At 41.6% G+C, this 22,769-nt stretch overlaps 1 protein-coding gene and 1 pseudogene across 1 annotated transcript in view; both read right to left on the bottom strand.

The window, feature by feature from the left end:
- The window catches only part of Ptdss1 (phosphatidylserine synthase 1), a 103,276-nt gene that overhangs the window by 1,900 nt on the left and 78,607 nt on the right, over positions 1 to 22,769 (bottom strand). Inside the window, exons 10-12 of the mRNA XM_052160570.1 lie at positions 8,243 to 8,342; positions 2,501 to 2,569; positions 825 to 894 (exon numbers count right to left, since the gene is read on the bottom strand). Coding sequence (XP_052016530.1) covers positions 825 to 894; positions 2,501 to 2,569; positions 8,243 to 8,342 — 239 coding nt within the window. The remainder of the gene's footprint in view (positions 1 to 824; positions 895 to 2,500; positions 2,570 to 8,242; positions 8,343 to 22,769) is intronic.
- Positions 1,306 to 2,492, bottom strand: LOC127667517 (cytochrome c, somatic-like; annotated as a pseudogene).

The following is a 22,769-nucleotide window of genomic DNA, read 5'->3' as shown; positions in this document are numbered from 1 at the left end:
ATCATGTGCACACATAAATTCTTTCTGTTGGAGAACCAGGAATGTCCAAGGGCTGATTATGTAACTGGATGGGCCCAGAGGAGGTCAGTCTGGTGAACTCCTTTGGCCGCGCAGGTCAACAGACTACAGGAGGCTGAGAAGCAAGCAGAGTTCACAGCACCAGCTCCCCAGGGTTATCGTGAATCATGGTTGGTTTGTAAAGGAACTGATGAGCCTTCCTTAACCAGTGACCATAGTGAGTTCAGTCTCTCAGACCCAGTCTGATCCCTTCAGTCATGATTTTCAATATTCAGAAGACCTTACATTTACTTAAATTTACTGGCCTCTTCACTGTCAATGGTACATAAATTTTAAAAAAATTCAAAAAACCCAGTGGCCCTATATTATTACAAAATGCTTCTCAGAGAGGCCAGTGGAGGGCCTGCTCACACTGTTCTGCCTCTGGAATAAAATTCATCAGATTCATCAACGTCTTTTGAAAATCTTTCCCTTTGGGTGCACAGCTCTCTCAGCATTTCACTCACTATGAAGGTCTAGAGTCAAGAGGGAGACTGCGCTTATCATGTGGCTTGAGGCAACGAGACCTCATTACCTTCCGCCCGAGGAAAGCAGAGCCCGGCATACTCTCTTCTCACAGAACACACTTCTGCCTATATTCTGTGAACACTGTGTCAAGTGACAGGTGAGATTTGGTGAGCAGTTTGAGACCCTTCAACACCTTCACCAATGCTCAGAAGATGAACACTGACCCCAAATCTCCACAGCAGGCCTGAGGATGCAGAGGACTCAATAAAGTTTAATACAATGGACAAGACAGCTGTTACCTTTTGAGCCTTTCCCATGATGCCAGGAGATCTCTGGACTGTAAGTGCCATCTTCACACTCGGAATAGGTCTATAGGAAGACAAAAGTTTAGTGGGTAAACTTAGGTCAATCTTGTGAGAAATAGCATAATAATAATAATAATAATAATAATGATGATGATGATAATAATAATAAAAGTGGACCCAGGCTGAGTGTGATAGAGCCTTACCCTGTATTTCTCAGCTAGAAAACTTAAGATCTTCTGCCAGACTATAGAGAATTAACCTTCTAGACAGCATTAGCTCTGAGGCTGGAGTTTAGCATGGGCAAGGCCCTGGGTTTGATCCTGATAACACAGCTGCCCAGATATCCAAGCTCAAAGTTTTGAATAAGTGATGAAGTAATTTGTTTTAATTACTTTTTTATAATACTTTTTATTAATATCTGTCTTAGAAAGGCTCAGTTAAACACTTTTTTAAGTGTTAAATGCTCTTTATTTGATATCATACATAAACCATATTAATGTCTTTCAGTGGTAAGAGGCAGCATGCGTGATGTAGGGAATTCTAATTAAAACAGCATTGTCAAGAGTAGACAGTTGTTCCTGGTGTTTAGCCATTGCCTGTAAGGGGCCTAGTGAACACAAACTGAAACACAGGCAAGTCTTCTTGTTTCTGAGACAGTAAGAGAATTTTCCAAGTGTTTAACATATTCATATGCCCAGCTATATAAATCTAAGTATAAAACCATTTACTAGGTTTGACACCCCGTATTTATGGAAAGTAAAACATTACTAATTAAGTCCAATCTTATCTTGAGAAAAGAGAGCAGTGACGGGCATGGATACAACTGGAATTGTTTTAGAAAAGATCATATCCACTTTACGACAAATCGGTTTTACTTAAATCAGGACTGTCCAACAAAAACATTGTTAGCCATTCATGATCTGAATTTGGTGTATGAATTAAGTTATGTTATGCATTAAAAGCCATGGGACATCTGTTTTGTAATAAATAAGGCAGTGCAATTACTCACTGGTAGCCTTGTTAAGATGAGCGACTAGGTCTGCCCTTTCTCCCTCCTTGATTCCAGCAAAGATCATGTTTGATTCAGGGATGTACTTTTTTGGGATTCTCCAAATATTCCATCAGGGCATCCTCTCCCCAGAGGATGCCTTTGTTCTTGTTGGTATCCCGCAGCCTGACCCATCTTGCGCCCAAGCAGACCCTGGAGATCCGGTTCAGTCTTGTGTTTGCCCCCCTTTCCCACAGTGTGGCACTGGGCACCTTCTGAACAAAACTTGTCTTGCCTTTTTCAACATCACCCATTTTTAATTCGCTCTGAGCTAGTCAACACCACAAACGTTCGGACTGGAAGACAGATTTCTTCTAGCTCAAAGACATGCTGGTCCATGCCCATGTACTGGTGCCAGTGCCTTAATTACTTTTTAAAATTTTATTTAAATAACTAAGATATAAACTCCTTGCAAAAGGAGTATAATGATATTGACCAGGCCAGCCATAAGCAAGCCAGCTGTGAAGCAGAGGCACATTCTGACATGTTAAGTTTTCATGGCAGGACTGACATCATTCCCTGAGGCTGCTATTCTATTTCTTTCCCTCTGTGTGTGTGTGTGTGTGTGTGTTGGCTCCCTGCCAGGTCTTTCAATGAAGACCATTTCTGTTTCCTCCTCTACCTTTTCCCGGTGACCATAATGCTCTGCATACCAAACCATGCCGTACAGACACAGGAACGTGGTAAAGGCCTGCAAGACAGAAAGACACAAAGCCTTTTTATAAATGACAGCACACACACACACACACACACACACACACACACACACACACACCACTTCCCAGGAACTGGGTTTCTGTGAGAATCCAGAAGACAGTTCAGCACCTTTTTGCCATCTGTCTTCAGGGCAAAGGTTCAAAATGTTTGGATATAGTGGACATGGGACAGTCAGAAATGGGTTTGGTGGACTGGTGCTAGGCAGGTCATATATACTCCATTTTTAGGAAGGGTTATTGTAAGACCAGACATATGGCTCTACCCCATCCACATCTCTAAATACTAGAGACTCTAATTAAGGAAGAGATCTTCTGGATAGAAAATTCTCATCGAGTGTCTTTATAGCAATGCCTGTTGAGTACTTCCCTAGGGACTGACAGCAAGAGGGACAATGCTACCCTTATTGGCCTTGGCTTTTTGGTGCCAGTTGCCCCACCTTAATCCTTGGTGCCATTGCTTTTGTAAACAAGAAAACAAAGAGAATGAAAGTATTTTACAATAACCTGAATGAGAAGAAAGGCCAGGCATTTCCACCTCAGACTGGATTGTTCACTACACCTGCACACACCTTAAGGGAGAATATGGTACAAGGACAAATGTGCAGGCAGTGAACCTTCTTCACTCAGAGCTTTCCCGTCCTCAGAGGCAACAAAATGGATTAGAAATATTTTGATGATGAAAAAATGTATTGGTACCTAACATGAAGAGTTTTCAATTCTCATTATCATTCTCTCAAAATGAGTTACACAGTATTTGTTTTATCTACATATGATTTAAATGCCATGGGAAAATATGCAAATACTTTGTATGTGCAAACACAAAATCATTATAGGACGTGATGGCTAGTGTATTTGTATATCCCAAAGGGAGAGCATGGAACCCATCTTTCATGGCTATTGAGAATACAAAATTTCAAAATGTGTCAAAAAACTTAAGTTTAGGAAAAGTATCTGGCTGCCCAGACTAAGTGGCAAAGAAGAGGGAGCAAGAGGATCAGGAGAAAAGGGGGGCATTAGGAGGACAAGGAGGCACCAGAGAGAGAGGTAAACAAACACAGCATGCAAAATGGCCCACAGTCCACAACAGTTGGGCCAAGCCATCCCTAATATGGGGTTTCTTTCACACTTTTGCCTATGGTCAATGGTCATTACCTAGCGCCTCACCCTACCCATGGGGACAGGTATGAAATTATGGTGGAACCCTCTCATCCTGAAAGAATAATTTTAATTCTTTCTGAGAATCATAGGTTTAGATTTAAAAGGCCACTTCAGAGATTCTTAACACAGCATTTCCCACGTTAAAGAAGGGAGAGAGAGCTCAGAGAGGTGAGTGCTTTCCAGGGACACAGGGGGTATGGAGGAGGATGCACAGCCAGGACGCAGGCTTCTTGATAGGATGAGTTCTAGTTTTAAAATCTAACCAGGATCAAAGTTTATATCTTTATATCTCTCTCCATTCTTCCATGAAGCTCCTTAATTCGCCGAGGGGAAATAAAAGCATCATAGAAACAGCAGACTCCAGCCATGCTCACACTGTGCAGATGTATTCTAGTGGATGAAACAGACAAGTAAGAGTAGCAGAATTGTGAACCACTGCCTTTATGGCATGATCCTAAGCTCTGGCCCATTCCTTCGTGTTGGCAACATCTGCTAACTGACTCTGAAATTGGTGTTCTCCTAAAATCCCCAAAGAAGGGTATGTCAGTGCTCCAGTTGGTTGCCTGCTTCTTTACCAAGGAGGCTGTGATAGAGGCACAGTGACAGGAGAACATGAAATTCATACTGCAAACAAGCAGATCTCTAAATGATACTTTAAATACAGAGTTTTACATTTCCCTCACATCAAAAGAACTATGCGATAATTATTATATTACAGTTATAAAATGTAAACAATTTCTAACCTCTAGTATATTCTAATATTTGTCCAATTTTCTCACTATACAAATTTGCCATTTTTCATGAAAGGAACATGTACCATGTGACCCTCTATATGTGTTAGGGATTTTACAAGAGTACAACAGGATGTCCTACACTGGGAGAGGGAAGCTAGGCACCTCTTCCCAAAGCACTGACTAAAGAATGAGCCTGGGAGGAGGAAGGTTCCCCTAGTCTGCCATTGCAGATTTTGACCATCAGAGGGCAGGCATGCAAGCTCTTTCTTTTTCTCACCTCCTGAACTTGTGCTGTCAGGCTGCAGCTGGGGTTCCCCCCAACAGGAAAAAAAAGCAGAGCTGGCTGTGCAGAGGAACCAGACAAACACAGGCAGGTGGCAAAAGAAAGGTGCTTATAATAATGATCATTACACAAAGAGCCTGCTGTGGTTGCTAAATCTACTACTTCACCTAGGTACAAGGGGCCCATTTTCTACTTGGTTCAAGAGACAAAAGCTTGTAATTTATGGGTTTGCAATCATACCTGTGGAAATCTAGGCAAGTATCCAGTTAAAATGTCAAGGTCTGGATTTAAAATAGCAATTTCACAGATTTTGTTTAAAAAGGGACAAGGGAGGGGGAATAGAGAACTCTGGAATAAAAGCCAGGCAGTCTGGGCCCTTGGGTGTTGCAGTAGTCAGCATGCAGAATCCAGCTTAGCTTACAGTAAGGTAATGAACAGTAAAATCTATGATGATTGGCAACTTTATTACCTAGCACATGAGATTCTTGCTTCCACATTAATCTCAAGTTCTGTGCATGGTGCCTTCTCAGGCAAAGGGAATAATTGGGGGCTTTGTGTCTCTAAGTACTGTGGTATAACTTACTGCTCTCTTACTGAATAGTGATCATCTCCCTTCTGAGTGGGAGAGATAAATCTTGCTCTTAAATAAAGGTTGTGGTATGAAAAAGTGTTGAGATCCTGTTTCCATCATGGGTCTTGAATGTCCCTAGAGGTCCATTTTAATCTGATTCATAGCTTGTTGCAACTGCAAGGTGGTAGGAACTTTCAACAGGCAGAGTCCAGCAGAAGGTCTTAGGTCACTAGGGGACTACTCTAATCAGTCCCTCCTTCCCATATTTTAAAACTCCATCATGTAGAGATCTGCTAATTTGCATATGGGTTGGGTTTTATGTTTTCTTGTTACTATACCTCTGTTGCAACCTCCTTGGTAACCAAAGGGATAGCAATTGGAGTAGAGACTCCCACCCTTGGGATCTTAGGATAACATAGACTTCAGAGGATACTCAGCAAATGTTGCCATCAGAGAGGAACAGGTCAGAGCCCATTCTTTTAAATCAGGCCAAGAGGCAAGCATGGTTTCTTCTTACCATGCTAACACTATGAGGTCAAATGATTGTAGATTGAAGCCTCCAAAGCTGTGAGCCAAAAATAAACCTTTCTCTTTAAACTGACCTCAGGTATTACAGTAATGGAAGCTGACCAGCTCAGGGGCCTTTTGTCAAGCTGAGCCCTCTCCATGTCTCTCATGCCTGTCTTCAGAGTCATGCCTCACTAACATCATATGGATGCCTCTTATATCTAACTGCTCCTTGAAATCCCATCCCTAGCCAGAATCTCAAGTCCCTAAAGAGTGTCTTCTAACTCTTCCTATAATTTCATGGCATCTCCTGGTTCCACACAGTGACAGTTGTATCAGATTCCCCTGAGCAAGCCTGATCCAATGCTATTGAGCAGATAAGAATTCCAGTGAGGTATGCAATAGGGCAGGATATCTCCATCTGTAAATTAAACCTCAACTCAGAACTCCTTACCTCTTCTTGTCACAAGCTGCTCTCATGTGCCCTGGCCTGTTATTATCACAATCTAGAAACTCCAGAATTGCCCTACTCAGGTATCTCCTGAACAACTAACAAACCTAACCAGCCCTTTCCTTGTACCCCAAGCCTCTGCTTCACAGCCCTGTCACTTGTAAACTAGAAGCACACTCTAACTTTAACACTCTCCCTCCAGACCCCATCCTCCAGAGTATTTCTCTGGGACGAAAACCAGACTACATGATTTTTATCACTTACAAATCCTGGAAGAAGCAACTACAAGTATGCCTACCTCTTCCTATGTAGGCAACTCTTATCTTCTTCAGTGTTCCCAGTTTGCTCTTGTTCCCCAAACAGGCTACCATCCTAAGGCAGTGGGCACTCTTCACAGTCCCACGCCTACACAAGTTGATCCCTTGGCCTGATAGCCATAGCTGTTGCCTCTCAACTCACTCTTTACATATGTGCTGAGATTCCTGTGTACCAGGTTCTGTGCTCATGACAGTGGGGGCGGGGGGCAAAAAATGATTTAGCTTCTTCATACTCACAAAGTGCAACACTGTAGAGGCAGATATAAACAAAATCAATTCTGTTACATGAGGAGGGGATTAGAAGAGTCAGGTACGACAAGCTGACTGGCTGGCCCATGCTGTCCATGTTTCCTCTATCACACTGGCTTATCTTCTCTGTGGCCCCATGGCTCTGCTGTAGCAGATTAGGTAAGAAGCCCTTTACCTATGCAGGCAAGTCATATTCCAGTCCAAATCTGAAGTGACCATGCCAGAAGAAGATCAGGAAGATCAGAAGCAAAATGTTACATACACTTAACTGTCTTTTCCCCAGTCCTACTCTTTTTCCCAATCTTACCAGAATAGAAAAATACAATTAATTTTGTTCTTTAATTATTTAGCTGTACTTTAAATTGGTGTTCCTCCCTGTTACTGGCAAGATCAAGGAAGGCAGAGCAAGATGTAAGGTGCTCTGGTGAATTCAGGATTTCTAACCACACTCCAAAAAAAAAAAAAAAAAAAAGACATTGAAAGAGTGACAACAACAACAAAATACACCTTACAGAAAGTCAAAACACATGTTTAATTACAGAACAGGATAAAGCTGGTAAGATAAGAGAATCTATAGAACAGAAGAGCTGCTTTCCCCTCAAACAGAAAGGGAGAGTGAGCTAGAGACAAAAGGAAATCCTACAGAGCAAAAGACTTGATGGCCATGACAGCTACTTGGGATGAGTGCACAGATATTGTAAAAATACAAAATCTAAGGTCAGGGAAGACTGGATTAAACTGTGGCATCTGGACATGATAAGACCACTATACACATGAACTTACAACATCTGTGGTTTCTGCAGAAGACCTGAATACAATTAAGTTAATCATCATTCTAAGATTTTAGTTTAAAAGGTGAATAAAGGACAGAAAAATGAAAGGATGGAGCTTTGGGCTGATATCACTCTGGGCTTCTTTCTGCAGAGTGTGCATCTCTCTGGGGTGTAAGTGTGGCCTATGGGCAGAACACCTGTGGTCTGACTGCCTCCCAAACCACTCTGTGTTGTCAATTTGACTATACCCAAGTATAGTGGCATGCATGTTATACTATAAAAGCCACAGTAGTAGGATAAAGAAGAGGGCATGGAAAATGTCCTTGTTGTTTCTTCAAAGTCTTCAAGTTCACTTCCTGTAGACACATTCCCAGAAACTAGTAAACACTTGGTGGTGCATCTGCTGAGGGCATGTTTAGAAATGGCTAAGGTGACCCATTTCAGATGCTGTATGGCTGCCTTTTATTCTTAAACTTTTAGACTAGTGTCCAATTTAAAAAAAAATGTCTATGAAATTCTAAGGGAAACTTGGTGCACAAGAGAATTTTATTTTTGTGTTTCTATTTCCCTTAGAAACAACTAGTGTATGAGAGTTAACAGCTTACCACACAAAGAAGCCAAAGTACCACGTAGAGTATCTGCGTCTTAGAGAAGAGATCTTGTCCAAATTTTATGCAAACGATAGCTTCCAGGAAACCAATGACCCTAAGCAGAAAAGAGCAGGAAGTTCAATGTTAGTTCACCTTATTAGACAGAACATGCCCATAGCCAGAAACATTCAATGGCTGAGTCACAAATGCTCAAGATTTCTGCTCCAAACACTAAGTAGCAAGTACTCTACAAAAATCACTTCTTCCTACTACACTTGCACTGGAAATATTTTGTCCCTCTTTTCTCTAAAACTGTAACTCACTCCTTTTTTTTTTTTTTTAAATATCTAGAACCACCCAGCTTTACCAGAGAGTGGACTCATATGCTCATATGTCAAATTAGGAACCCTTTGAAGCACACATGATTCATCTTTGAGAGGTGGTTCAGTTTTCTGGTTAGAGTGCAGCTGATTCAGGGCTGGTTGCTGTGACTGGAGACTGTCTCCTCTGTCTTTCTTCTGCTATTTTCATATAGCTCTTGGCATATACAGGTAGTATTAGAGCCATCTAGTGCAGTCTGTCAATATTGCATCAACCACATTTGTTCCTAGTCTTTCAAGAGTTTCAGATTAAATATCCTTTGTTTTACTAACAATATAAGCCCTTTATCCTCTCTATAACTTAAGCAATTTTGCTAAGAACAAAAAATGTTAATAACATATGCATATAACTCATGATTTCCCTTTAAATTAAAATATTAATGAAAAGTATCAGGCTTTTATTAAGGCTCAGAGGTTGGAGGTAAGAATGGATGAGGTTAGGGATATATAATTAGCTAGAAAGATAGCAGAAGAATAAAGATATTCAATTAATTTAAAGAATCTATGTTTTGGAATAGAATCCAGACAATTAAGTATTGGTGAAAGAGTTGCTTAGTCCCTCTGTCCATTGGCAAAACACAAAAGTCACAGCTATCATCAAATACATGCTGGTTCTAAACAACAATAGACTATTAGGCATTAGACCCATTTCAGCAAAGCAAAAAATGAACAGAAAGTCTTCTTGAAAAAAGAGCTTGGGACTCTTTTTCCTTCTGTATGCACCCAAACAAAGTTAAATAATTGCCATCTGAAATTAGAGAACACTACTCTTTAACAGCCCCACCCCACCTCCACATCCATGATACAACACTAAGCATTATTTAAACTCATACATTCTTACAGAAAACAGTATTCCAGTCTTGAAATCTAGATCATGATCTAACCCTAGACAGCAGTCAATTTTCGGTGCTGGTAAGAGTCACCCTTTTGCTAGGACTTTCTAAACAATGAGGCAGCATTCACACATGATTGTAAACGAACTATCTTTGAGAGACCAGAGTCCAGCTGCTGCTATGGAACTGACTGTTGTGGGCTGGACTAGTCTACTCTTCTTCTGCTGGGACACAAGTGTGACTATCTTCACTTAAGGTATACAGAGCATCCTGAGCATATGAGAGGTCCGATTGTTCACTCAGATTTGAGTCCCTTTTCATGGTGTTATTGTTTACATGTAAAATGTCCTCCACAACAAGCCTGTATTTACACATTAGTAGTTAGTCTCCAGTTGGCAGTGCTTTTTAGTAGGCTATAAAAACCTTTACGAGATGGGGCCTCAATAGAGGAAATGGATCTCTGGAAAACAAGCTTTGAGGTTTGTGGCTAGCTCCACTTCCATGTCCTCTTGCTGCCAGAGCCTTCATACACTGTGCTACCTGCCTTCCCCACTATCGTACACTGTACCCTTAAGGTATGTGTCAGAAGAAACCCTTTCTCCTTAGAGTTGCTTTGCCATTTATTTGGTCACTGCAGTGAGAAAAGTAACTAATAAAGTCTTCCAGTCTGTCTAGGCCGGTGCCCTGAGCAGACCTTGGGGGGCAAACTCCACAGTCAGTCCCACAGCACCCAGAGAAAGATCCACTCCCAGCTGCTCTAACACACCCAGGATCATAGGATCAGAGGTAAGGAGGACGCAACATCTCTCCCAACACCAGAAGTAACTGGGAACATGAGGACCCAGGAACACAGGAACTCCACCAGACCAGTGGCATATGTTCCTTCCTGTCTGTCTGGGCCAGTGCCCTGAGCAGACCTTGGGTGCAAACTCCACAGCCAGTCCCACAACTTCCAGAAGAAGCTCCACTCCCAGGTACTTTTACACGCCTAGGACTACAGGATCCCAGGATCCTAGAATCCCAGGATCCCAGAACCTTGGTTACACCAGGATCTCAGGGTCCCAGAGGCAGCTTGACTCCCAGGATCTCAGACACACCCAGGATCTCAGGATCGCAGGATCCCACAATCACAGGATCACAGAGACAGCTTGACTCTGAAGAGTTCTGACACAACCAAGGTAACAGGAAGGACAGGCTCCACTCAGATATAGCCAGGGCAGGTAGCACTAGAGATAACCAGATGGCCAGAGGCAAGCGTAAGAACATAAGCAACAGAAACCAAGGTTATTTGGCATTATCAGAACCTAATTCTTCCATCAGATGCAAGCATCACCAACACAGTACAAGAGATAGAAGAGAGAATCTCAGGTGCAGAAGATACCATAGAAAACATTGACACAACAGTCAAAGAAAATGCAAAAAGCAAAAAGCTCCTAATCTAAAACATCAGGAAATCCAGGACACAATGAGAAGATCAAACTACCTGGATAATAGGTATAGAAGAGAGTGAAGATTCTCAACTTAAAGGGCCAGTAAATATCTTCAACATTTTTAGAAATGTTCCATTAAGAAAGCTTCCTTAACCTAAAGAAAGAGATGCCCATGAACATACAAGAAGCCTACAGAACTCCAAATACACTGGACCAGAAAAGAAACTCCTTCCATCACATAATAATCAAAACACCAAATGCACAAAACAAAGAAAGAATATTAAAAGCAATAAGGGAAAAGGTCAAGTAACATATAAAGATAGGCCTATCAAAATTACGCCATACTTTTCACCAGAGCTTATGAAAGCTAGAAGATCTTGGGCAGATATCATACAGACCCTAAGAGAACACAAATGCCAGCCCAGGCTACTATACCCAGCAAAACTCTCAATTACCATAGATGGAGAAACCAAGATATTCCAAGACAAAATCAAATTTACACAATATCTTTCTACAAATCCAGCCCTGCAAAGGATAATAGATGGAAAACTCCAACACAAGGAGGGAAACTACACCCTAGAAAAAGCAAGAAAGTAATCTTTAACAAACCCACACAAACATAATTCCACTTTTAACAACAAAAATAACAGGAAGTAACAATCACTTTTCCTTAATATCTCTTAATATGAAAATTAATATTACCAACATATCTTAATTGATTGAAATTCAAAAATATGAGGAATTAGAAATTTGTTGGCTGTTACCCAGTGGTGTCTCTAATTTCATAATTGGAGAAATATGTCCAATATTGTACAATCCATATACACTTTCTGCTTGTTTGTATGTAACAGTGTCTTGCTGTGTACTACATAATGGTCTTGAAATCATGCTTCTCCGATCTCAGCCTTTCTATAAGTAGGATTATTTATTTGATGTTTTTACACTGCATTATGGTTTTCAGAATAGCTTAGATATTTCAAAATTATTTATACAGCCAAACGAAACATAGACAATTAATTTGGGAGGTAGCTTGTAAGACAACAACAAAGAATGAGATCGAATGTTTTGCTTGGTATTTATAATTATTGTATCAATTTTGAAGAAGATGACCTTACTCCCACCTAATATCTGTGCTACCCTCCAAGCAGAACCATTGTTCGTTGAAACAGTTGATGAATGACTTCATGGATAAACCTTCTTAATACACACACTATTTCTTAAATGAATGTAACCTGTTCCCCGAGGGCTGAGAATGATGAAAATCACTCAAGTCAAATAGCTTTGACCATAGCAGGAAATTTGTATCCAAATAATTGTGTCTACAATTCATTTTTTGACGCAGAAAAACTGTCAACTCTTAGTTTAGCTACTATGGAGGTAAAATCCTTTGGTGACGTGAGGGACATTGAAGTACAGCCTTACTACAATGAACTCCAATGTCTAAATATTGTTCTTATTTATGGTTTCTACCACATTAAGAACCAAGATTTTAAGCTCTACTAACAATAAAACAAACAAACTTCCTATGTTCATTTAATAACATGTCCATTATTTTTATGTGTGGTATAAAAATATATATTGTGCTGAATATAATAAAAAATAAAAATAAAAATTAACAAAAAAACACATGAATTGCCGCCTAATGATGGCAACAAACCATTTTGAATTCAGACACACACACACACACACACACACACACATACTTTAAACACAAGCTTCATAAAATAATTGCAGCTATCATGAAATGAAAATTATAGGAGACCATTGTTTTCAACTAAGCTGTTGCCTCAGGTCCCAGCAGAGCAGGCTAAAAGTCAGAACGGAGTCACTCACTCATGCTGAAGTAGTTCCATGTCACCAAGTAGAAAACAAGGTAGGTATTCATTTGATTTAAGAAACTGGGATTAGAGATTACAAACATGCAAAATGTGCCAAATCGGCCAATTTCATAGGCATAAAGAAGTTCTTTCTACCTAATGTTATAAAAAAAGATAAGTTGAAGTAACTTGGTGTTAACAGTTAATTATTTGCCTATGATTCTGTTTCCTGGTCTTTATCTTAAAGGAGAGTAATGCTAATAACTTATCTAATTTTTTGTTTCTGCTTTCTCCCACCCTTTAATTTCCATTAAAAGAAACTCCTCAGTTTATTGGTACACTTGTCCTATTTTACAGAATAATTGTTCCCCAATTCTAGAAAACACTTATGATCTTTAACTAAATTATAATCTGTCTATTGACACTTACTTTGTAGGTTTTCTATTCTGCTTCATTTTTACTTTAATTTTATATGTACAAGTGCTTGCCTGCACGTATGTCTCTGCCTGTAGAGACCAGAAGAGGGCATCAGATCCCCATGGACTGGAGGTCATGAGTTGTCTCATGGGTGAAACTAACCTGGACACTTGGGGACTCCCAGAGACTGAACCACCAACCAAAGAGCATACAAGGGCTGGACCTAGACAGCCCCACCCCCAACCCTTTTTGCACATATGTAGCAGTTGTGCAGCTTGGTCTTCATGCGGGTCCCCTAAGTGGAGTAGCAACTTACCCTGACTCTGTTGCCTGTCTGTGAATCCTGTTCTCCTAACGGGGCTGTGTTGTCTGGCCTCAGTGCTATACCTAGTCCTGCAGTGACTTGAGGTGCCAGGATAGGTTGGTACCCAGGAGGAATTTCCCCTTCTCAGAGATGAAGGGGAGGGGGAATGAGGGGAGTGGGGTCCTATGGAGAGGGCACTGAGAGGAGGAGGAGCTTCGATTGGGGTGTAAATAAACAAGTAATGGGGGGGGGGGGGAGAGAAAAAGAGTCAAACCCAGGTCCTCTGGAAGAATGACCAATATTCTTAACTGTTGAGCAATCTCTCTAACCTTGTATTTTGTTTTTGAGTGATGATCAGGATCTACTATGCAATGGGCTTCATAAAGAACTTTCTAAACATCACCATCTCCAGGATGAAAGAAGCTTCAGTTAAACCATTTTCTATGCACATGGACCCATCTCAGTAAGAAAATGACAACTGAGTTGAGGAACTTTGACTGACTCCGTTTTGAAGTCAAAATCCATTAATGTTGTTTAAAAGAAGTTGTTTTTAAGTCTGTTTCCTGGAGCCTGACCTGATCTAACTTATAACCCTGACTTGTTTATGAGAATACCTTAGCCTTTCGTAACCCCCTACCCCATTCTCCTTCTCTAATTACATGATGCTTATTGGGTTTGTTTGTTTTTTGTTGTTGTTGGTGGTGGTGGTGGTTTTTTTTGTTTGTTTGTTTGTTTTTATTTCTCATTGCTCCATTGTTTCTCTCCTGTAAACCTGCTTTGCAATTACTTGTGATTTTATTCTTTTAAAAGAGGGCCAAGACCTGCATCTAGCCTGGCCCTGATGGTGAAGGCACAGTTGAGTTGGTGTGAGGATATGAGAGCAAAAGAGCTGAATGTCCCTTGCTGGCTGAGACATTGGGTTAGCTAGCTAGAGCAATACTGAACAGCTCATCTTGGAATGGTATGGGTGCAGAAGAGTTGGCAGGCTGACCAACACAGCTGCTACCTCCCAGGTCTAGATCCAGGGCTTCGAACTGGCCCACCCCAACATCTATCCCATCTATGACCTGCTAGAAAGTGTGAAAAGACCAATCTTGAAGATCCAAAGCTGCAGGGTCTCTATGACACAGGATAACAATAGGATATCTGAGAGGAGTCCCTATGAGGATCCAGTATTGATAGTGTAGCAAAGTCAGAGGCCTTGAAACAGAACAATGGCTCATTGCAAGGAACATTTGAAAGAAAGATGTATGGACATGGTACAGCTTCCGTGACAAACTTTTTTAAAAAGAAAAAAATCTATTGCATTTTATTTTGGTGGGGAAGTTGCAAGGGCAAAGTGAATATGTGATGGAGAGATGAGTGGGATTGGGACACATGTTCTAAAATTCACAAAGAATCAAAAAAGAGTTTAAAAGAAATGGACTTGAGGATGTTGTCTTTACCTTGGCATAGGAGGCAGTCACTGACCAGGGATGGACCCCAGTAAAAATCAAGCTTGCTTCAAATTTGGCTCAATATTGTGGTAGTGGTCTTACTCTTGTATGGTAGGATTAACTTTTGGAGGCCCTCAGACCTACCACCCAAATTCTGATGTAGACATGTACACCTTGAGTGGTTTCAAGGCTCCTGGTATGCTTTTAGTTTCAGGGACTAACAGGATGAATTGCTACACTGAGAAAAGCAGCAAGCATCTACTGAGATTCCCCTGGCAAACCAACATCTAGTCTGTTGGGATCCTGGTCTGAGGCATGGCAGGGTTAGGGGAGATTCCAACAGAACTCGAATATTCTCCAGTCCAGGGCAAAAAGGGAGTTGTTGTACCATCTACCTGAAGTTCTTAGCCTGATTTTATGTCTCCTTTGTCTTCTCTTTGGTTTCATTTTTACTGTCTCTGTTCTGACTTTTATGCTTTTGGTGTTAATTGGTTTATCTTGGATGTGGAGTGATTGAATCAATGGAGAGGCATGTAGCAGCAGCTGATTAATACTACTCAACAGCAACACAGACAATATGTATAAGACTACTAAGCCTAACAGCCTTGTAACTTACAGTCTAAAGAATTCTGACTAATTTTACCTACAGTCAAGGAGCATTATGATTATCCTATCTTTAAGAGTTATTTCCAAATATTCTGTGAAACTGAATGACCCACATTTGGGATTGACTGGTCCTCCCAGGGCACTGTTGATTCTCAGATAGCCTAGGCAGTGGTAAATATCACTCTAGGTAAATGTGGTGGCCACTCAGATCAAATTGGAAACATCTTGCCCAGGGCTGAAGCAGCTTCCAAATTACCCCACTGGATGAAGGTCTGTATGGTCTACAACAGGCAACATGACCAAGCCCTGATGGTCAGCAGATGGGCTCTTCATGGGCCTGTAGAGGAGGCCCCTCTGAAAACACTTTTGCATGACTCACAGAAGGAATAATCCCTTCTCTCTCCATATAACCATCTTTACTCCTTTTCTCCTTTCCTCCCCTCAATATCTACATTCACCACCCCAGTGCCCACCACCATCAGTTCATTCTGTCCCCTTGACCACATCTACCCCATCCCAACTCCCACTCTTCCCCACCCCGAATCTTTCCCCTCCACATACTGGCCAGAGGTCCCATATGGGATCCTCACCTATTGGTTTTAGGGTAGCATCTCCTTTGTTCCTTGCTTCCCTGTGGCTGTTTCCTGACAATCACTACCTGTATGTTCCTTTCTCTACTACAGATCTCTACAACTGGAAGAATCAGAACCTCCCTTCAGCACTAAACCTGATCCCTTTATTTCTCTAAATGATTTGTTTTTGAAATCACCTCCCCATGAGGGGCGACTGTCAGTAGAGTTTCCCATACCCTCTCCACTACTGAAAAACAGGGAGCTGACTCTCATAAAAGCAGCTGAAGCACTTATGGAACAACTTCAATGACTAATGGCCAGAGAATAGAGGCAATTGCCAAGATGGAAACCACAACACAGAGAAGTAGGAAGTCACTCAATGACTCCCACAAGGTTCTATTAGAAGGGATGAAAATGAGTAGCCTGAAAACCTACTAACCAGTCTAAGAGAGTAGATGTAAAACAGGGCCCAGATGAATTGCCTACAGCTTTCTTGGAGCACTGCCTGGGTGCTCATCAGTTATATATCCCTATAGACTTAGAGGACCTGGCAAATCTCAAGACAGATAGGGTATACCACACCATGACTGCGCTTCAAGCCTCAGCTACTTTGCTGTGATAAAACAAGGAGACCTTTACAAAAGGACTGATGTGCCTACTGCAAGTAAGTGAGTCATTGGAAAAATGACTACCCATGCCTGAAACAAGCAGGCCCACCCAAACCAAGCCAGTTCTGTGTATGCAGGATTAGTGAGACCAAGACTCCTTAGAACTAGGCCCCCAGTGGACATATAGACCACCCACTTAGTATTACAGGAACCCTTAGGACCCCTTACCAACCAAACAATGGAAGTCCACGGGCAACAGGGAATATCAATGAATATAAATGGATTACTGAATGGACTGTAAACCTAGGACAAGGAACTCATTCTTTTATTGTTATCTCTACCCTCCAATGAACTTGTTCTCTTGAACAAGTTCCAGGCTACAATATAATTCTAGAGAGACACCTCTAGGTTACAATTTGGAGGTCCTGCTAAGGCATTAACTATAACCTGCCTAATAAGTGAGGAATATCTACTCCTTCAAAATCCAAACCATCTCCTGGAAGGGAAAAGAAAAAAGTTGTAGATACAAGAAATTCCTACAGTATGGGCAAAGGACAATCCTCTGTTAGCCACCAGTTACAATGCAACAACTGGGGACTAGAGTCCAGTAATACCCTATCAGTTCTGAAGCCAGGGACACAAGAAATGCTTCCTTGAGTAGGCATACTTATTCCTTGCCAATCAGTTGTTGCCCATCCAGAAGCCTGAAACGCAAGGCTACAGACCATTGTAAGACTTGAGGGAAGTAAACAAACACAGAAGAGATCATTCACCCAACTATTCCAAATCCCTACATATTGCCCAAACCTGTATGGGACTTAAAAGATACATTCTTCTCTATCTCCCTGTCAAAATTAAGCCAGCCCATCTTTGCATTTGAATGGGCTGACCCTGAACTGGGTATACCTAGACAATGAACCTAGACCAGACTACCTCAAGGGCTCAAAAACTGTCAGAGGTCCTGCTGTGACTAGATGTACCAGAATGAGTTGATACTGGGCTTGGGAGTTGGGGGTGGTGCTTTCCCCTTCTCTGAGGAGAAAAGGACGAGGGATGGGGGAGGGGATGTTCCGGGGCATGGTGGAAGCTGCAATCTGGATGTGAAGTGAATAAATAATGTGGATAAAAAAACCTCTCCCATCTCTTCCATAGTTAAGTTCCCTGGTGTAACAACCTTGCTGCAATGTAGATATTTATTATTGGCCACTAGGAAAAGACTGACTCCCAAATGAACTCGCAAGGGCAGCAAAAAGGAAAAGGCTAGAAAACTCAATGTAACAACATGCAGATCAAGTCACCAAAGATGTTGCTCTGGGGCAACCCAAACCCTAAGTGGTCCTGTAACCGATATCCAGAAGATGTCCTGAGTATGATACAGAAGAACAGATCACCACAGTCCTTTTGGAAACTCTAGCCAAGTTAAGCTATAGATTTACTCATTCTGGGTTACCTACTTGGGCTGTGAACTGAGAGAAGGGAAAAGCCTATTTTCCCAGGCCCACAAAGTGACCATAATGCAAATTCCAACTCCAACCACCAAGAAAGAAGTTAGGGAATTTCTGGGAGCTTTTCTATACTGCCAAGCCTGTGCACTTTGCTAAGGCTGGGGGCAATAGCCCTTTAATAGACTGAGGAACATGAACTGGTCTTTAAGAACTTAAAAGAGGCCCTTATACAGACCCCAGGTTTAACTCTGATATTTTCAAATCCTCTCATATTTACATCCATGAAAGAAAGGACATTGCCAAGGGAGCCCTGATTCAGAACCTGGGTCCCTGGAAAAGGATAATAGCCAACATCTCAAAGAGACTAGATTCTGTAGGCTTGGGATGCCCCCTTTGTTTAAGAGACATTGCAGCTACTCTAATTCTTAAAAAAGAAGCTAACAAGCTCACAGTGTAGCAGATTCTAACTGTAACAGCTCTACACACTGTGGAAACCCTGCAGAGGGATGCCACCAGCTAGTCAATGTCAAATGTCTGATTCAGTGCCAAACCCTTCTTTTAGATCAGAACAGATTGACCTTTGATAAACTCTTGGTCATCAATGCCACCACCCTGCTACTAGACGATGACTCTGAGGAACTGATTTATGACTGCATGGGGATGTTGAACATCATTCAACATATCGGATGGGACCTGACGACATTCCTCTTACCGCCAGAGATGTGAGACTCTATTGGATGATGGCAGGAGCCAGGTATGCTGGAACAGTGGTGGTCACAGCCAGAAGGCGGTCATTTGAATGCAAGCACTGCCCAAGAGCACATTCACCCAGAAAGCAGAAATAATTGCTCTGGCCCAGGCTTTAAGAAGGGCAGTAGGAGGAAAAGGTGAACACCTACACAGGCAGCTGAAATGCTTTTGCCATGGCTCATGTCCATGGATAGATACGTAAACAGAGCAGCTTAGTAAATTCAGAGAAAAAAACCATTACAAATAAACATGAAATTGTCCAGCTGCTAGAAGTCATGTGACTCCCAAATGAACTTGCAAGGGCAGCAAAAAGGAAAAGGCTTGAAAACTCAAGGTAACAACATGCAGATCAAGTCACCAAAGATGTTGCTCTGGGGCAACCCAAACCCTAAGTGGTCCTGTAATGGATATCCTGGAGATGTTTTGAGTATGATACAGAAGAATTCACACCGTCTTCTGACTGGCACTCAGAATGGAGGCTCTTGCTTTGTACTGCTTTATGCACTTGTTACCTAAACAGATGTCAGGACTCATCCCTCATGTCTGGACACTGACAAAAACTTCAGAGCATTTCTGAAGTTGCCTCTGTTGCTGAGCTCTTAAAAAGAAAATGTGTACAGGATAGAGTTTTCACATGAAAATTATATGATAATGGGGGACAAAATGGGACACACCCCCACTGATGTTTTAAAAGCTGCGGCTGAAGTTCCGGTAGAGAAGGTATAGGCCTCCCCTGTCTGTGCTTTGATTGCACTAAAGTTCTTACTGTAATAGAATTTCTTATCATACCCTCCCCTTAGGTAAATGTTTGTCCTAGGATGGGTAAATGTTGTTAGGATGGAATTTAAAAACAAACAAAAACCCAATACTTATCATGCACTCCCTGCAGAGTACAGGGTACAGGGTGTGGACTAGGACTTGTTACACCTATTGTACTCTGCAATTCTTTATAATTGGTTAGAATTATATGAGTGAGCTCTTCCTGAGAATTACAATGATCCCTTACATCTACTGGATCCCATATAGTGCCTGATACCTCAGCCTTTGATACTAATCCCAGGGCTTGTTGTTGGACTCCAAAACATAGTTCTAATTAGACATAGCTTGTCTAATTTCAAAAATCACTATAGTATAGTAAAAACAATAACTGAAATTAATCAAGAAATTGGAGAACTGAGAATAATTGTTCTGCAAAGTAAAAGCTACTATAGATTACCTGTTACTTATAATCTTGATTGTCAGCATTTTACTGAAATGTGCTGTTTTAATATCTCTCTGGTTTCTCTCCTACTATTGACAACTAAATTGATGCTCAAGGAGAAATAAAAGTTGTCAAACAAATCTGACAGGCCAATATCCCTAAGGTGGCTCTCCCACTTCACTGACCTTCACATATTATTTCTCCTCGTTTTCATAAGTGGGCCCTTAGCCCTCCAATGTGTTACTAACTTTATCAGCCATCAGATAAAAAAAAAAAAATAGAATCATTGCCACTCAATAATACTACTAAAGTCAGTTCCCTAAAGATTTGACAGGGACACCTAAGTCAAGCAGGTAATGAGGAAGCTTCATGACTCCATTTTTTGTTTTGTTTTGTTTTTTTTTGTTTTGTTTTGGTGTTTTTGAGACAGGATTTCTCTGTATAGCCCTGGCTGTCCTGGAACTCACTATGTAGACCAGGCTGGCCTCGAACTCAGAAATCTGCCTGCCTCTGCCTCCCAAGTGCTGGGATTAAAGGCATGCACCACCACCACCCGGCTATGACTCCATTCTGAAGGCAGGAGTCACTATTTGTATTATTAAATACATTCACTGTAAGGGCTGAGTTGCTGTTTTTAAGTCTGTTTCTGGGAGCTTGACTTGCTCCTACCTATGACCTTGCCTTGTTGATGAGAACACACTGACCCTCCCTAACCTTCTCCAATCACTTTTTCTAATCATAAGTTAACCACATGGTGTTCAGTATTTATTGCTAATAATTTAAACATTATTGCTTTTCCTCTGGACACTTATAAAAGATGCTATTGATAAAAAGACCTCACAGGCATCGGAGAGCACCCAGGGAGAACTTGAGGAATCTCAGGAAGGAAGCCTGCCAGAGAGGACTTTCTCAGAAAAGGGTCCTCTCAACCCTAAATTAGAAAGATATAGATACTACTTACTGATGCATTAACATTAGAGGAGGAAGCTCATTTAAACAAAGGAGTTGCCAAATATTATGGTGAGGATTGGCCTCCTAGCACACCTTCTGCTTTGCCTATGGTCTCTACTGTACAAGATGATACCCAGATGGAGATGCAACAACATAAACTGGAGTTTGAAATTAAGTTGCAGAAATTGACTAATGAGCTACAGGAGCTAAAAAGGGTGTCGAGTGCAGGACGGAGCAGTGATCCTGAGATGCACCAATGGCCCCTAGAAAGAGCTGTGAGTCAGGCTCACAGGGAGGGACAGGATCTGACCTGCTGGCTTTCCCTGTCCCTGAGATCACAGACCAGCAGAATAGGATTAGACAATATCAGACCTTGGAGTTCAAGGTGATAAAATAATTAAAAACACCTGTGGCACAGTATGGCCCTACGGCTCCTTTTACACCAGCTTTGTTGGACACTGTGATGGAGTCAAATTTAACCCCACTGGATTGGAAGACTCTACGTACGGCTACTTTGTCAGGAGGAAATTTCTTTCTTTGGAGTTCTGAATGGCGTGAAGCTAGTAAGAGAACTGCCGTGATGAATGCTCAGGCAGGTAATCCAGGTTGGGACACTAACATGCTACTAGGAGAAGATCAACATGAAGGCAATGCTAATCAGATTGGGTTTCCTGTTGGGGTGTATGCACAGGTTGCAATGACTGCCTGCTGCGCATGGAATCAGTTACCAACTAAAGGGATCTCAATGAAAGTTTAGCAAGCATTAGACAGGCTCCTGATAAACTTTTTCAGGATTTTGTGGTTAGGCTACTGAAATCAGCTAATAGAATTTTTGGAGATTTTCAAGGAGGAAATCCTTACCAAGGACAGACGGACTTAACTGGGTATATTCGCCTTTGTGCAGAGATTGGGCCTTCCTATAATCAAGATCTAGCCATAGCTGCAGCTTTGCAAGGAACCACTGTACAAGGAATACTCTTACAGAGACAAGGGAATAAAGCATGTTTTAAATGTGGAGGTTTGGATCATTTTAAAAATGATTGTCCTGGGAACAGAGGCACCATAAACAGGCAATCAGGTTATGCCCCAGGAGTTTGTCCTTGGTGCAGGAAAAGTAATCACTGGGCCAGGGACTGTAAATCTAAGACAGATATTCAGGGCCATCCTGTGCTGGGAAATGAGCAGAGGGGCAGCCTCAGGCCCCCAGGCACCCAGAGCAAGCAGCTTATGGGGCCACGAAGCTGCTGCCAGGCCATCCATCTTTTAACTTATCAGGGCAACAGCAGGAAGGCCAGGACTGGACCTCTGTTCCACCTCCCATGTAGTATTAACCCCAAAAATGGGAGTTCAGACCCTGCCTACAGAAGTTTTTGGGCTTTTGCTTGCAGAAACTTGGGGATTGTTTCTAAGATGAAGCTGTACCATTGTGAAAGGACTGCAGATTTATTCAGGTGTCATAGATAATGATTATGAGGGAGAAATTAAAACTCATGGTATTTCGTTAGCAGGTATTATAACTGTACCTGCTAACCAAAGAATTGCTCAATTCCTCTTAGTTCCCTTGCATCTGCTACCTTCCAGATTCATTAAGAGTAAGAGAGGACAGAGTGGCTTTGGTTCCTCTGATGTGTATCGGGTTTCATCTATTACTAGTAAGAGACCTATTACTGTAAGCGAAAAATTGAGGGAAAAAGCTTTGAAGGATTAATAGATACTAGAGCTGATGTAACAATTATTAGAGGACAAGATTGACCTTCAACTTGGCCCTTGTCAGATATACTCACTCACGTCA

Source organism: Apodemus sylvaticus, chromosome 17 (assembly GCF_947179515.1).
Source record: "Apodemus sylvaticus chromosome 17, mApoSyl1.1, whole genome shotgun sequence".
NCBI lineage: Eukaryota > Metazoa > Chordata > Mammalia > Rodentia > Muridae > Apodemus > Apodemus sylvaticus.
Note: the sequence above shows the minus strand (reverse complement) of the source record. Positions and strands in the feature narration are given on the sequence as shown.